At 49.5% G+C, this 16,031-nt stretch overlaps 1 protein-coding gene across 1 annotated transcript in view; it reads right to left on the reverse strand.

The window, feature by feature from the left end:
• Nucleotides 1–7,577: 7,577 nt before the first annotated feature.
• Nucleotides 7,578–16,031, reverse strand: part of LOC110504352 (neurite extension and migration factor-like) — a 131,621-nt gene continuing 123,167 nt past the window's right edge. Inside the window, exon 2 of the mRNA XM_036969638.2 lies at nt 7,578–13,094. Within this exon, the coding sequence (XP_036825533.2) occupies nt 7,662–12,566 (4,905 nt within the window). The 5' untranslated portion in view covers nt 12,567–13,094 and the 3' untranslated portion in view covers nt 7,578–7,661. The remainder of the gene's footprint in view (nt 13,095–16,031) is intronic.

Below are 16,031 nucleotides of genomic sequence, written 5' to 3' on the forward strand. Positions count from 1 at the left end.
AGTTACCCATCTTTCTCAACAGTCTGCCTCTACTTCAGTCTAGTTAGTTACCCATCTTTCTCAGCAGTCTGCCTCTACTTCAGGCTAGTTAGTTACCCATCTTTCTCAGCAGTCTGCCTCTACTTCAGTCCAGTTAGTTACCCATCTTTCTCAGCAGTCTGCCTCTACTTCAGTCTAGTTAGTTACCCATCTTTCTCAGCAGTCTGCCTCTACTTCAGGCTAGTTAGTTACCCATCTTTCTCAGCACCAGGCTCAAAACAGTTCTTATCAGACTGAGTAAGTGATTCAGATCTGTATATGTTAATTTATTTATCAGTAGATTAAAAAACATGTGCTGGCGAACACCCAGAAAAATAATTTTGTGTGGAGGTGCTGACTAACGGCGAATAAACTATAAACTCTCAAAATAAAGAGTCGCATTCCATATATAACCTCCCAGTAATTTATTGGGTTTTTACCAATATTTCGGCATCACTATAGTGTACACAGTCTGACAAAGAGATGAAGAGAGAGAATGAGAGAGAGAGATGGAGAGAGAGAGAGGGAGGGAGGGAGGGAGAGAGAGAGAGAGAGGGAGAGAGAGAGAGAGAGAGCGAGAGAGCGAGAGAGAGAGAGAGAGAGCGAGAGAGAGAGCGAGAGAGAGAGCGAGAGAGAGAGCGAGAGAGCGAGAGAGAGAGCGAGAGAGAGAGAGAGAGAGAGAGAGAGAGAGCGAGAGAGAGAGAGAGAGAGAGAGAGAGAGAGAGAGAGAGAGAGAGAGAGAGAGAGAGAGAGAGAGCGAGAGAGCGAGAGAGCGAGAGAGAGAGAGAGAGAGAGAGAGAGAGAGAGAGAGAGAGAGAGAGAGAGAGAGAGGGGGAGGGGGAGGGGGATCTCTATTAGTTAATTATCTTGTAACCTATCTGTCTTGTGTAGATTTAAGGCGTACATTCGATGTACAGATTTAAGGAGTACCCTTCCTGTAATACTTACACCAGGTGTTGTTCCTGCTAGATTAGAGTTGGAGGAATAACCTACAGGACGGTAACTCTCCAGGAGCAAGGTTAAAGCGCCCTGAGCTACAGAGAGTTATGGAGAAACAGAGAGATGATGATTTAACTGGGACGTTGTTTCTGCTTTCCAGAGAATCTATCCAATACATATAAATACGAGCCAGGTTCCATTTTGAGAGTGATTTCTGAATGTTCTTCACCATGCAATGAGGTGTAAAGGCAGCTAATGACTCCATAGAGTAGAATGTAATTAGTCTGAATGGTCCTGAGTAACAGAGGCAATGTCCCAAATGGCATCCTGTTCCCTGTATACTACCAAGGTCCTATGGGCCCTGGTCAAATGGCACCCTGTTCCCTGTATACTACCAAGGTCCTATGGGCCCTGGTCAAATGACACCCTGTTCCCTGTTTACTACCAAGGTCCTATGGGCCCTGGTCAAATGGCACCCTGTTCCCTGTATACTACCAAGGTCCTATGGGCCCTGGTCAAATGACACCCTGTTCCCTGTATACTACCAAGGTCCTATGGGCTCTGGTCAGAAGTAGTGCACTATAGAGAAGAGGCTGAGGGCCATTTGTGACGCACCCAGCCAGCGAGAGACACTGGGACGCACAGAGCTTCTTCTGTCCATAACAGTGTCATTAAATAACATTCAAACCGTTCAACCTGATAATGTGATCACTGTGACAGGAAGGAAGTGATCTGATCTCACTACTAACAGACTCAGCAAAGAGCTCATATGTCAGAAATAAATCCCATGTACCCCTGGCATAGCACATCGCTGTCCAACGAATGAAAACATCTTATCTCCAAAACATAATTTTTTCAGGAAATGGAAAACCCCCTGAAACTTCAGAAGCTATTTAAATAATAATAATGGTCCTGTAGTTCTGAAATGTTCAGAGAACACTGAGGGGGGTTACTGCTTTCAATACGTTCAGAGAACACTGAGGGGAGTTACTGCTTTCAATACGTTCAGAGAACACTGAGGGGAGTTACTGCTTTCAATACGTTCAGAGAACACAGGCGAGTTAGTGCTTTCAATACATTCAGAGAACACTGAGGGGAGTTACTGCTTTCAATACGTTCAGAAAACACTGAGGGGGGTTACTGCTTTCAATACGTTCAGAGAACACTGAGGTGGGTTACTGCTTTCAATACGTTCAGAGAACACTGAGGGGAGTTACTGCTTTCAATACGTTCAGAGAACACAGGCGAGTTAGTGCTTTCAATACGTTCAGAGAACACTGAGGGGAGTTACTGCTTTCAATACGTTCAGAGAACACTGAGGGGAGTTACTGCTTTCAATAAGTTCAGAGAACACTGAGGTGGGTTACTGCTTTCAATACGTTCAGAGAACACTGAGGTGGGTTACTGCTTTCAATACGTTCAGAGAACACTGAGGGGAGTTACTGCTTTCAATACGTTCAGAGAACACTGAGGTGGGTTACTGCTTTCAATACGTTCAGAGAACACTGAGGGGGGTTACTGCTTTCAATACGTTCAGAGAACACTGAGGTGGGTTACTGCTTTCAATACGTTCAGAGAACACTGAGGTGGGTTACTGCTTTCAATACGTTCAGAGAACACTGAGGGGGGTTACTGCTTTCAATACGTTCAGAGAACACTGAGGGGGGTTACTGCTTTCAATACGTTCAGAGAACACTGAGGTGGGTTACTGCTTTCAATACGTTCAGAGAACACTGAGGGGGGTTACTGCCTCTACTTCAGTCTAGTTAGTTACCCATCTTTCTCAGCAGTCTGCCTCTACTTCAGTCCAGTTAGTTACCCATCTTTCTCAGCAGTCTGCCTCTACTTCAGTCTAGTTAGTTACCCATCTTTCTCAGCAGTCTGCCTCTACTTCAGGCTAGTTAGTTACCCATCTTTCTCAGCACCAGGCTCAAAACAGTTCTTATCAGACTGAGTAAGTGATTCAGATCTGTATATGTTAATTTATTTATCAGTAGATTAAAAAACATGTGCTGGCGAACACCCAGAAAAATAATTTTGTGTGGAGGTGCTGACTAACGGCGAATAAACTATAAACTCTCAAAATAAAGAGTCGCATTCCATATATAACCTCCCAGTAATTTATTGGGTTTTTACCAATATTTCGGCATCACTATAGTGTACACAGTCTGACAAAGAGATGAAGAGAGAGAATGAGAGAGAGAGATGGAGAGAGAGAGAGGGAGGGAGGGAGGGAGAGAGAGAGAGAGAGAGGGAGAGAGAGAGAGAGAGAGCGAGAGAGCGAGAGAGAGAGAGAGAGAGAGAGCGAGAGAGAGAGCGAGAGAGAGAGCGAGAGAGCGAGAGAGCGAGAGAGAGAGCGAGAGAGCGAGAGAGAGAGAGAGAGAGAGAGAGAGAGAGCGAGAGAGAGAGAGAGAGAGAGAGAGAGAGAGAGAGAGAGAGAGAGAGAGAGAGAGCGAGAGAGCGAGAGAGCGAGAGAGAGAGAGAGAGAGAGAGAGAGTTACTGCTTTCAATAAGTTCAGAGAACACTGAGGTGGGTTACTGCTTTCAATACGTTCAGAGAACACTGAGGTGGGTTACTGCTTTCAATACGTTCAGAGAACACTGAGGGGAGTTACTGCTTTCAATACGTTCAGAGAACACTGAGGTGGGTTACTGCTTTCAATACGTTCAGAGAACACTGAGGGGGGTTACTGCTTTCAATACGTTCAGAGAACACTGAGGTGGGTTACTGCTTTCAATACGTTCAGAGAACACTGAGGTGGGTTACTGCTTTCAATACGTTCAGAGAACACTGAGGTGGGTTACTGCTTTCAATACGTTCAGAGAACACTGAGGGGGGTTACTGCTTTCAATACGTTCAGAGAACACTGAGGTGGGTTACTGCTTTCAATACGTTCAGAGAACACTGAGGGGGGTTACTGCTTTCAATACGTTCAGAGAACACTGAGGTGGGTTACTGCTTTCAATACGTTCAGAGAACACTGAGGTGGGTTACTGCTTTCAATACGTTCAGGGAACACTGAGGGGGGTTACTGCTTTCAATACGTTCAGAGAACACTGAGGTGGGTTACTGCTTTCAATACGTTCAGAGAACACTGAGGGGGGTTACTGCTTTCAATACGTTCAGAGAACACTGAGGTGGGTTACTGCTTTCAATACGTTCAGAGAACACTGAGGTGGGTTACTGCTTTCAATACGTTCAGGGAACACTGAGGTGGGTTACTGCTTTCAATACGTTCAGAGAACACTGAGGTGGGTTACTGCTTTCAATACATGTACAAAAATGAAAAGTTCCAAGGTTCATATCTGACAGAGAAGTGGAGTTAACTATATGTGATTACAACCTAATTCCTATATAGTGCACTACTTTTGACCAGGGCCATTGGGCTATATAGGGAATAGCGTGCCATTTGGGACTCATCCAGTGTCTGAGATATCAATGTTTTGATAGAGAATGTTTAAGAGTCAAATACAACACAATGTTATGTAATAAATGGTAGAATGAAGTGGTGCTGACCCCCTTTAACATCTCATATGGAATGGTAGAATGAAGTGGTGCTGACCCCCTTTAACATCTCATATGGAATGGTGGAATGAAGTGGAGCTGACCCCCTTTAACATCTCATATGGAATGGTAGGATGAAGTGGTGCTGACCCCCTTTAACATCTCATATGGAATGGTAGAATGAAGTGGTGCTGACCCCCTTTAACATCTCATATGGAATGGTAGAATGAAGTGGTGCTGACCCCCTTTAACATCTCATATGGAATGGTAGAATGAAGTGGTGCTGACCCCCTTTAACATCTCATATGGAATGGTGGAATGAAGTGGTGCTGACCCCCTTTAACATCTCATATGGAATGGTGGAATGAAGTGGTGCTGACCCCCTTTAACATCTCATATGGAATGGTAGAATGAAGTGGTGCTGACCCCCTTTAACATCTCATATGGAATGGTAGAATGAAGTGGTGCTGACCCCCTTTAACATCTCATATGAAATGGTAGAATGAAGTGGTGCTGACCCCCTTTAACATCTCATATGAAATGGTAGAATGAAGTGGTGCTGACCCCCTTTAACATCTCATATGGAATGGTAGAATGAAGTGGTGCTGACCCCCTTTAACATCTCATATGAAATGGTAGAATGAAGTGGTGCTGACCCCCTTTAACATCTCATATGGAATGGTGGAATGAAGTGGTGCTGACCCCCTTTAACATCTCATATGGAATGGTAGAATGAAGTGGTGCTGACCCACTTTAACATCTCATATGGAATGGTAGAATGAAGTGGTGCTGACCCCCTTTAACATCTCATATGGAATGGTGGAATGAAGTGGTGCTGACCCCCTTTAACATCTCATATGAAATGGTAGAATGAAGTGGTGCTGACCCCCTTTAACATCTCATATGTAATGGTAGAATGAAGTGGTGCTGACCCCCTTTAACATCTCATATGGAATGGTAGAATGAAGTGGTGCTGACCCCCTTTAACATCTCATATGGAATGGCAATAGGAGTCGTAGCTGCTGGAAATGCTTTCATTGATTTCTACTAGTGTATATCCCAATTGTTTTTTTTCCTTTTGAAATGGTTGCATTGTGATGAGGTCGTGTCCTCTGAATCGATGCATGGCTGCAACACAACTCACTGCTGTCAGTAATACAAAACATTGAACGTCCTGATACAACATGACTATGGAATGAAGCACTCTGCTGTCTATCTGACATGATTACTCTGTGAGCAGCCAGCCAACCAGAGCATTCGATATTCATAAAGGATAAAGAAAACGAAACAGCCAATATCCGCTCTGTATTCTATACATCTATACTCTATAGTCTCTGTATTCTACACGGAACAAAAATATAAACTCAACATGTACAGTTTTGATCCCATGTTTCATGAGCTGAAATAAAAGATCCCAGAAATGTTCCAGACACACAAAAAGCTAATTTCTCTAAATGAAATAATGACAATAAAAGTCCACCCTAAAATGTGCAGTTTTTTCACACAACAAAATTCCACAGATGTCTGTGGGGAGCATACAACCCTTTTGTGGGAAAATCTTATTCTGATTGGCTGGGCATGGCTCCCAAGTGGGTGGGCCTATAGCTGCGCCCCTGCCCAGTCATGTGAAATCCATAGATTAGAGCCTAATGAATCGATTTCAATTGACTGATTTCCTTATATGAACTGTAACTCAGTCAAATATTTGAGAATATTGCATGTTGCGTTTATATTGTTGTTCAGTATAAATATAAGACATAATCTTTACCTTTTGGCACATTGATTTTGAAGATTAAAATACTTTATATTTTTTTGCAGATAGTGCATGGAGCTGTACAACAACATAGACAAAAATACTCTGATAGTGGACGGAGCACTGTGAACATCTATAAATGTCTCGTTAGAACGACCAGCTCCTTTTTAAAACCTCCAGGAGAAACAGAACAGTAAAGAACAGGAGAATTACAAGCTCATTCCAAAATTAAGAAAATTAAGAAAATTAAGACAAAATGCTAATTTGATATGTTATCGATACAAAAATGGTCCCATCTTGTGTTGAAGATGTCTTGGTTTTATACAAGGGGAGGGGCTCAGAAGAGAGAGGGGTGTTATGGGGGGTTGTAGTTTTTCCTCTTGAACTGAGCCAGGCAGTGTCTATCTGAAGGACAGCGACAACAAGACGGCCATATTCTGCCTACGAAACAGAGGGGCGGGGGGAGGTTGAAGGTCACTGAAAGCATTTATTTACCTTCCTTCAGAAGGGAGATAAATACACAACTCGGGCCAGTAAGGTTCACTGAGATAATACACAACTTAGTCCAGCAAAGTTCACTGAGAAAATACACAAACAAAACACAGTTCCTACAAAAGATAAAACTGTTTTAAAGGCTTCATATTTTTTCTGACAAAAACTGAAACAACCAGGAAAGGAAAAACAAAGCAGAAACAAACAGCCATGGTAGTCTGTTTCAAACCTCAATACGTAGTTTGTAAAGAAGAACTACAAGAATGTTTCTCATGCAGATATTACGGTCCTCTTCAGGGGGGTAAAGGAAGTGGGGGAGTCTGGGTAATGTAGTCATTATGCAGCTCTAGCATTGCAGCATCAGTGGTGCTGGGAGAAGAGGGGGCGCTGAGCAGGTAGTAGGGGGGACGGGAGGCTGAGCAGGTAGTGAGGGGAGATAGGGGGGTGGGAGGAGGAAGGGGGGCTGAGAAGGTAGTGAGGGGAGATAGGGGGGTGGGAGGAGGAAGGGGGGCTGAGCAGGTAGTGGTGGGGACGGGAGGCTGAGCAGGTAGTGAGGGGAGATAGGAGGGTGGGAGGAGGAAGGGGGGCTGAGAAAGTAGTGAGGGGAGATAGGGGGGTGGGAGGAGGAAGGGGGGCTGAGCAGGTAGTGGGGGGGACGGGAGGCTGAGCAGGTAGTGAGGGGAGATAGGGGGGTGGGAGTAGGAAGGGGGGCTGAGTAGGTAGTGGGGGGGACTTGAGGCTGAGCAGGTAGTGAGGGGAGATAGGGGGTGGGAGGAGGAAGGGGAGCTGAGCAGGTAGTGGACGGAGATAGGGGGTGGGAGGAGGAAGGGGAGCTGAGCAGGTAGTGGACGGAGATAGGGGGGTGGGAGGAGGAAGGGGAGCTGAGCAGGTAGTGGACGGAGGCAGGGGGGGGTGGGGTGGTAGGGGAGGGCAACAGCATCAGATAACAAAATATTACCTCAGTTTCTCAAAAGAGACCATGAGGGCCAAGTCCTTGTTTGGGTTCCTCTCCGCTCCCCCTCGCTTGCCCTTCACAGTCTCCATGTTTGGGAACTTGGCACTGGTCTTGTGACGGTACAGTTTTTTGTGCGTGGGGCCTGGGCTAATAGAGTTGGGTTTGTCGAACATGTTGCAGCCCAGAGCGAGCTGGGGGAAGATGGGGTGGGAGGTGTTAAACTTGGCCTGGTTCTTCCCCACCTTGCCCCTGGCCTTCCTGCCCCGTCCGACCCCCACGGAGCCTGCTCCCTTCTTGCCCCCCCTCCCCTGGAGGATGTGGAGGGTCTTCATGTTGAGGCTGTTGGTGTCGGGCGGCAGGTCGCCCTCCAGCGGGTCCCACTGAGGCTCCATGGACTCCATCATGAACCTCTGGACCTCCGCCATGCCGGACACAATGTTGGACAGGATGTTGGATGGCTCCTCAAACTCCTGCTGCTCCTTCCCTTCCCCCAGGCTGGTGTTCCCCTCCGACCAGCCCCTAGGCCCGGTACTGCTACCAGACCAGTCCCCAGTGCTACCGTGGCTGTGGGGCTGAAGGTTCACCTCCGCCTGCGCCTGGCCCTTGGCAGCCTTCCCCTCAAGCATGGCTTTGATCTTCTTAGAAGAGCGGCTCTGTCTAGGCATCTTCACCTTCTCTGTCTTGGATGCTCTGGGGGCCCGGCCTCTCTTAGGCCCCTGCTGTCCCCCTGCTGCCGCTGCAGCCTGTTTATAACCTGCTTTCCTCTTAGAGTGGGTGTTCTTCCCCCCCTCCCCCTCTCCGTTGAATGAGGGCCGCCCCTCCACCCCGTGCTGCTCCGCCTGCTGCATGATGTCACAGTTCCACTTCGCCTCCCTGCTGATGTCACATCCTGTCACCTGATCCTGGTACTCCGGGGCTTTGCCTCCTGTCCTCATCTCCCACTCCGTCACCTGGGGGGAGAGGTTGGGGGTCTCCGGGGGCGACAGCTCGGACAGGGAGGAGTGTCTGAACTTGTCGGGGGTGAAGTTTGAAATGTCGAGGAGGTCTGAGGACTCTCTGAGGGGGGTGATGGGGTGACCCATGTTCTCCAGGCTCTGTTGGAACAACACCGTGGGGCTGCAGTGCTGCAGGTAGCTGTCTCTCCTCTCCTCCATCTCCCCTCCTCCCTCACGCTGTTCCCCAAAGCTCTGAGAGCTGTAGTTGGAGGAGCAGGCAGACAAGGAGCCGACAGAGTCATAGCTGATCAGACATCCATGGTCTGAGCAGAGAGAGCCTCGCTGGTACTGCACCTGCCCCAGACAGACACCTGACTGACACACCTGCAGCTCCTGCAACCCCATCCCGTCCCCCTCCACAAGGTAACTCTTCTCGTACAGCAGTCTGTCAGTCTCTGATCCCTGCTGGCTGTAGTCCGACCCAGACCCCGACCCAGGCAGGCCGTCCGTCAAGGGCAGGAACCCGCTGGAAAGGAGAGTGGTGTCGGGGCCAAAGCCCCCCTGGCTGTGAGGGTAGCTGGGGCAGAGATGGGGCTGGTGGTTCCACATGGAGAGGGGGAAGCTGGGACAGTTTTGGGGGGACTGTTGGAGCTCTGACTCGGAGGGAGGGGAGAGGACACAGCTCTGGACTAGCTGCAGGGAGGAAAACGGTTTCTCCTCTAGAGAGAGACCTGGGGGATAGTTCTGCCTGGGGGTCTGTTTCTCCTCTAGAGAGAGACCAGGGGGATAGTTCTGCCTGGGGGTCTGTTTCTCCTCTAGAGAGAGACCTGGGGGATAGTTCTGCCTGGGGGTCTGTTTCTCCTCTAGAGAGAGACCAGGGGGATAGTTCTGCCTGGGGGTCTGTTTCTCCTCTAGAGAGAGACCAGGGGGATAGTTCTGCCTGGGGGTCTGTTTCTCCTCTAGAGAGAGACCAGGGGGATAGTTCTGCCTGGGGGTCTGTTTCTCCTCTAGAGAGAGACCAGGGGGATAGTTCTGCCTGGGGGGCTGTTTCTCCTCTAGAGAGAGACCCGGGGGAGAGTTCTGCGTGGGGGGCTGTTTCTCCTCTAGAGAGAGACCCGGGGGATAGTTCTGCGTGGGGGGCTGTTTCTCCTCTAGAGAGAGACCCGGGGGATAGTTCTGCCTGGGGGGCTGTTTCTCCTCTAGAGAGAGTCCCGGGGGATAGTTCTGCCTGGGGGGCTGTTTCTCCTCTAGAGAGAGACCTGGGGGATAGTTCTGCCTGGGGGGCTGTTTCTCCTCTAGAGAGAGACCTGGGGGATAGTTCTGCGTGGGGGGATGCTGGGGGTAGTAGGTGATACCTACCCTCCTGGAGGAATCTGAGGAATCTAGTAGGGTCTGCAGGTACCCCCCTGGGATCACTGACACCTCTTCCTCCCTCTCCCCAGAAGGTACAGCTTGGTCAGAAGAGACGAGGACAGAGGCGCAGGAGGAGGAGGTGAAGGGGAATGTCTGCTGGTTGGTGGGATCCAGGGAGGAGAAAGGGGGGCTGGGTGTGTTAGAGCTGATGTCTGCCACTCGTACGCTGCCAGCAGGCTCCTGGTTGGTTAACACCCCAGCATCAGCAGCAGTACAGGCATCCGCCGCTCCATTCATCACGCTCCCCCCCTCCGCTCTTCCACCTGCTCCTCCCTCTTTCATTGTCTTGTTACTGCTCAGCCTGGCTTGGCTCTTGAATTTCCTTATCCTCCCTGTTTTCCCTCCTCCCGTCCTCCTCCCATCCCTCTCCTCTCTCTCCTGGGTGCGGCTCCTCTTGGCTGTTCCGGTGTGTGTGATGTCCTGTGGTTCTAACGATGCTCTTCCCCCTCCCCCCTCCTCTGTAGTAACAGCCTGATCAGAGACAGAGGGGGTAGAACCTGAGTCCTGAGCTGCTGCTGATCCCTCCCCTGTCTGGAGGATCCTCTGGACACACAGGCTGTTGGCTATCTTGTATTTCCGTTTGGGGTGCATGGAACTAAAGGGGGGGTGGCGGCGCCTGTTCAGATGCTGTTTATCTCTGGACGTCAGCCGCAGCTGCTCCTCCCGCTCCCTCCTCCTCTCCTGCCAGAAGTCTTTCAGTGGAGACAGAGAGGAGTAGTGGTTCTCCCCGGCAGGGTCCAGGCTCACGGCAGTGTCCAGGCTCACGGCAGCGTCCCCGGCAGGGTCCAGCCTGCCCAGATTCACAGACATGCGTCTCTGTCCTTTGAAGCGGTTGATGATTATGTACTTGGTGATGACTGGCGGCTCCTTCCGGGAGAATTTCCGTCTCTTCTTGGGGCACCAGTCCACATCCTCCTCCCTCTGTTCCGCCGGAACCTTCTCTCTCTTCTCCGTGACGATTCTCTCGGTCTTGTCGTGGCTGTCGATGGAGTCGACGTCGTACAGGTAGTCGTCACTGTAGTGGACCTTCCTTTTGGAGCGCAGGCCGTAGTCCAGAGGGTCAGAGGGTCTCCTGGAACCCCTGGGCGCACTTCCTCCTCCTCCTCCCCTCCTCTGGCCCGGCTGCACCTCCTGCAGGGTGTCCGTGGAGGTGCAGGAGGACTCATCGCTGTACTCCGCATCCTCCTCGACTGAGTTTCTGAACTCCAGCAAGTAGTTGACAGAGGAGGTGGAGGAGAGGGGTGAACCCTGGGACCCCTGAGACCCCACTAGGGGATTAACATCCCCCACCTTCCCACCCTCCTCCCCCACCACAAGGCTCAGCTCCTCAGCTTTACCCTCCTCCCCTGTCCTCCTCCCCCCTCCTCCTCCTTCTCCTACTCCTCCATCCTCCCTCTTGGCACAGTTGACCAGGACAGAGGGGAAGAAGTTGAACTGTGTGTCCTCCTGCAGGACGTTGGTCTTCTCTCTCATGTTGTCCTGGAAGGACTCGTAGCGGATCTTTAGAGAACACATTTCGCTGCTCAGAGCTGAGTCCTCGTCGTCGTCGTCAAACAGGTTGTCAACGTCGTCTTCGGAGAACAGGTTGACTGACAGGTCGGTCTTAGAACACAGGTCCAGCAGCTCCATCTTGGACTCACTGATAAAAGACTCGAAGTAACCCCAGTCCTGACCCGCATTGGCCAGAAGGACCTCCTCACCGCTGACCTTGTCCGATAGCAGAACCTCCTCCCCTTTCACTTTGTCCAATAAGAGGACCTCCTCTCTGTTCATCTTGTCCAATAGCAACACTTCCCCCCTGCTGACCTTGTCCAATAGCAGCACCTCCTCCCCTTTCACTTTGTCCAATAAGAGGACCTCCTCTCTGTTCATCTTGTCCAATAGCAACACTTCCTCCCTGGGGACCTTGTCCAATAGCAGCACCTTCTCCCCATTCACTTTGTCCAATAGCAACACTCCCCCCCCGTTGACCTTGTCCAATAGCAGCATTTCCTCCACATTCACTTTGTCCAATAGGAGGCCCTCCTCTCTGTTCATCTTGTCCAATAGGAGGCCCTCCTCTCTGTTCATCTTGTCCAATAGGAGGCCCTCATACAGATTATTGGTCGTGGGATCCTCTGCTTCTGTCTTCTCTCTGTTGTCTCCTGTCTTGTTGTTAGCGGTAACGAGGGCGGTAGTGAGGGCGGTGGCGTGGCAGGTTTTGGTCATGGAGAAGCTGAGAAGCTGGTCTGGCAGGAGCGGCTCCCCGAGGACCTCTATGACCTCCCCAGCCTGGCTCAGACATGGGATATTGATGCTGCGGATGTCAGAGATAGGGCAGGAAGTGGCCTCCAAGTCCTGGTGGCTTACCAGCCCTGCCTCACGGTCAAGGTCAGGAGTCGTGGGGCCGGGGTCATGGATAGGAGCGGGGTCATGGATAGGGGCGGGGTCATGGATAGGGGCGGGGTCATGGATAGGGGCGGGGTCCCGGGTCTCGATGAAGCACCCAAGGCAGGTGGGCGTGGCCTGTAGAAGACACTCCTCTGTCAGATAGGACACACCCCCCAACTCCATCATGGTGGGGGGGGGAGGGGGGGGAGTGGTGAGGCAGGGGCAGGGGGGAGGCAGGGGCAGGGGGAGGCAGGGGCAGGGGTCAGGCAGGGGCAGGGGGAGGCAGGGGGAGGCAGGGGCAGCGGGGAGGCAGGGGCAGGGGGAGGCAGGGGGCAGGGGGAGGCAGGGACAGGGGGAGGCAGGGGCAGGCAGGGCAGGGGGAGGCAGGAGTCAGGCAGGGCAGGGGGAGGCAGGGCAGGTGGGATGCAGGAGTAAGACAGGGCAGGGGGGAGGCAGGGCAGGGGGAGGCAGGAGTCAGGCAGGGCAGGGGGGAGGCAGAAGTCAGGTAGGGCAGGGGGGAGGCAGAAGTCTCAGGGCAGGGGCTCAGAAATGCACGACTGCAGGGGGAGAGAGGGAGCTGGGCCACTCTCTGCAGCAGGCGGAGGAAGAGGAGGAAGAGGGGAGGAGGATAGGATGGTAGAGATAAAGGGAGGACGGCAACATGGATGGCCACACCACACAGCCTCAGGTCTCCTCTCTGCTGACACAACACTCCTGGGGGACAGAACAGAAACAACAGTCTCAGAATCAGTAACCAGAAGGACACAGTCAGACAGAACAGAAAACAACAGGGAGACAACATCAGTCTGCAGATAGATTCAGACAGAACAGAAAACATCAGGGAGACAACATCAGTCTGCAGATAGATTCAGACAGAACAGAAAACATCAGGTAGACAACATAATTATGCAGATAGATTCAGACAGAACAGAAAACATCAGGGAGACAACATCAGTCTGCAGATAGATTCAGACAGAACAGAAAACATCAGGTAGACAACATCATTCTGCAGATAGATTCAGACAGAACAGAAAACATCAGGGAGACAACATAATTATGCAGATAGATTCAGACAGAACAGAAAACATCAGGGAGACAACATCAGTCTGCAGATAGATTCAGACAGAACAGAAAACAACAGGGAGACAACATCAGTCTGCAGATAGATTCAGACAGAACAGAAAACAACAGGGAGACAACATCAGTCTGCAGATAGATTCAGACAGAACAGAAAACATCAGGGAGACAACATCAGTCTGCAGATAGATTCAGACAGAACAGAAAACAACAGGGAGACAACATCAGTCTGCAGATAGATTCAGACAGAACAGAAAACATCAGGGAGACAACATCAGTCTGCAGATAGATTCAGACAGAACAGAAAACAACAGGGAGACAACATCAGTCTGCAGATAGATTCAGACAGAACAGAAAACATCAGGGAGACAACATCAGTCTGCAGATAGATTCAGACAGAACAGAAAACAACAGGGAGACAACATCAGTCTGCAGATAGATTCAGACAGAACAGAAAACAACAGGGAGACAACATCAGTCTGCAGATAGATTCAGACAGAACAGAAAACATCAGGGAGACAACATCATTCTTCTGCTCTCTGGTAACAATATTCACATCAGCCTGGTTGACTCAACCCTCACTGTTACTTCTGCAATCATCACCAAGCTAACAACAAATGTTCCTACTACTTTAAAGAACGCATTAGGTCATTAAATAGCCTTAAGATAGGGATGATATGCAAGGAATGTTCCCAAGAGACAATCCCCTTAATTCACATAGGTCTTAGACAAAACATGGTTAGCATGTTTTGAGAATTTAAAATATTAACGTTCAATACACGTTTCATGGGAAAGAGCATTCATGTGGCCAACATCCCATGAAACAGAAGATGGTGACCACTGTCCCAATACGGGACATCTCTAGACATGCTTAATGGGCCATTGAGTTAGGAGGGAATGAAATTAAAGGACATCTAGTCAGCAGGAGATGAGGTGAGAAGACATTGAATCAGAAGGAGAATAGATGAGAGGACATTGAGTCAGGAGGAGATAAGATGAGAGGAGATTGAGTCATGAGGAAATGAGATGAGAGGAGATTGAGTCAGGAGGAGATAAGATGAGAGGAGATTGAGACAGGAGGAGATGAGATGAGAGGACATTGAGTCAGGAGGAGATAAGATGAGAGGAGATTGAGTCAGGAGGAGATAAGATGAGAGGAGATTGAGTCATGAGGAGATGAGATGAGAGGACATTGAGTCAGGAGGAGATAAGATGAGAGGAGATTGAGTCATGAGGAAATGAGATGAGAGGAGATTGAGTCAGGAGGAGATGAGATGAGAGGAGATTGAGACAGTAGGAGATGAGATGAGAGGATATTGAGTCATGAGGAGATGAGATGAAAGGAGATTGAGTCATGAGGAGATGAGATGAGAGGATATTGAGTCAGGAGGAGATGAGATGAGAGGAGATTGAGACAGGAGGAGATGAGATGAGAGGATATTGAGTCATGAGGAGATGAGATGAAAGGAGATTGAGTCATGAGGAGATGAGATGAGAGGATATTGAGTCAGGAGGAGATGAGATGAGAGGAGATTGAGTCAGGAGGAGATGAGATGAGAGGAGATTGAGTCAGGAGGAGATGAGATGAGAGGAGATTGAGACAGGAGGAGATGAGATGAGAGGATATTGAGTCATGAGGAGATGAGATGAAAGGAGATTGAGTCATGAGGAGATGAGATGAGAGGATATTGAGTCATGAGATGAGAGGATATTGAGTCATGAGGAGATGAGATGAGAGGAGATTGAGTCATGAGGAGATGAGATGAGAGGATATTGAGTCATGAGGAGATGAGAGGATATTGAGTCAGGAGGAGATGAGATGAGAGGAGATTGATTCATGAGGAGATGAGATGAGAGGATATTGAGTCAGGAGGAGATGAGATGAGAGGAGATTGAGTCAGGAGGAGATGAGATGAGAGGAGATTGAGTCAGGAGGAGATGAGATGAGAGGAGATTGAGACAGGAGGAGATGAGATGAGAGGATATTGAGTCATGAGGAGATGAGATGAAAGGAGATTGAGTCATGAGGAGATGAGATGAGAGGATATTGAGTCATGAGATGAGAGGAGATTGAGTCATGAGGAGATGAGATGAGAGGATATTGAGTCATGATGAGATGAGAGGATATTGAGTCAGGAGGAGATGAGATGAGAGGAGATTGATTCAGCAGGAGATGAGATGAGGGTATGTTGAGTCGAGAGGAAGATTACATGAGATCAGAGGACATTGACTCAGGAACAGATGAGATGGGAGGACATTGAGTCAGGAGGATATATGATGAGATTACATTGAGTCAGGAAGAGATGAGATGGGAGAACATTGAGTCAGGAAGAGATGAGTGGATAATGAGTCAGGAGGAGACAAGATAACAGGACATTGAGTCTGGAGAAGATGATATGAGAGGACATTGAGTCAGGAGGAGATCAGATGTGATGTCATTGAGTCATGAGGAGATGTGATGAGAGGACATTGAGTCATGAGGAGATGTGATGAGAGGACATTGAGTCATGAGGAGATGTGATGAGATGTCATTGAGTCATGAGGGGATGTGATGAGAGGACATTGAGTCATGAG

Source organism: Oncorhynchus mykiss, chromosome 25 (assembly GCF_057628025.1).
Source record: "Oncorhynchus mykiss isolate SJ-2025 chromosome 25, ASM5762802v1, whole genome shotgun sequence".
NCBI lineage: Eukaryota > Metazoa > Chordata > Actinopteri > Salmoniformes > Salmonidae > Oncorhynchus > Oncorhynchus mykiss.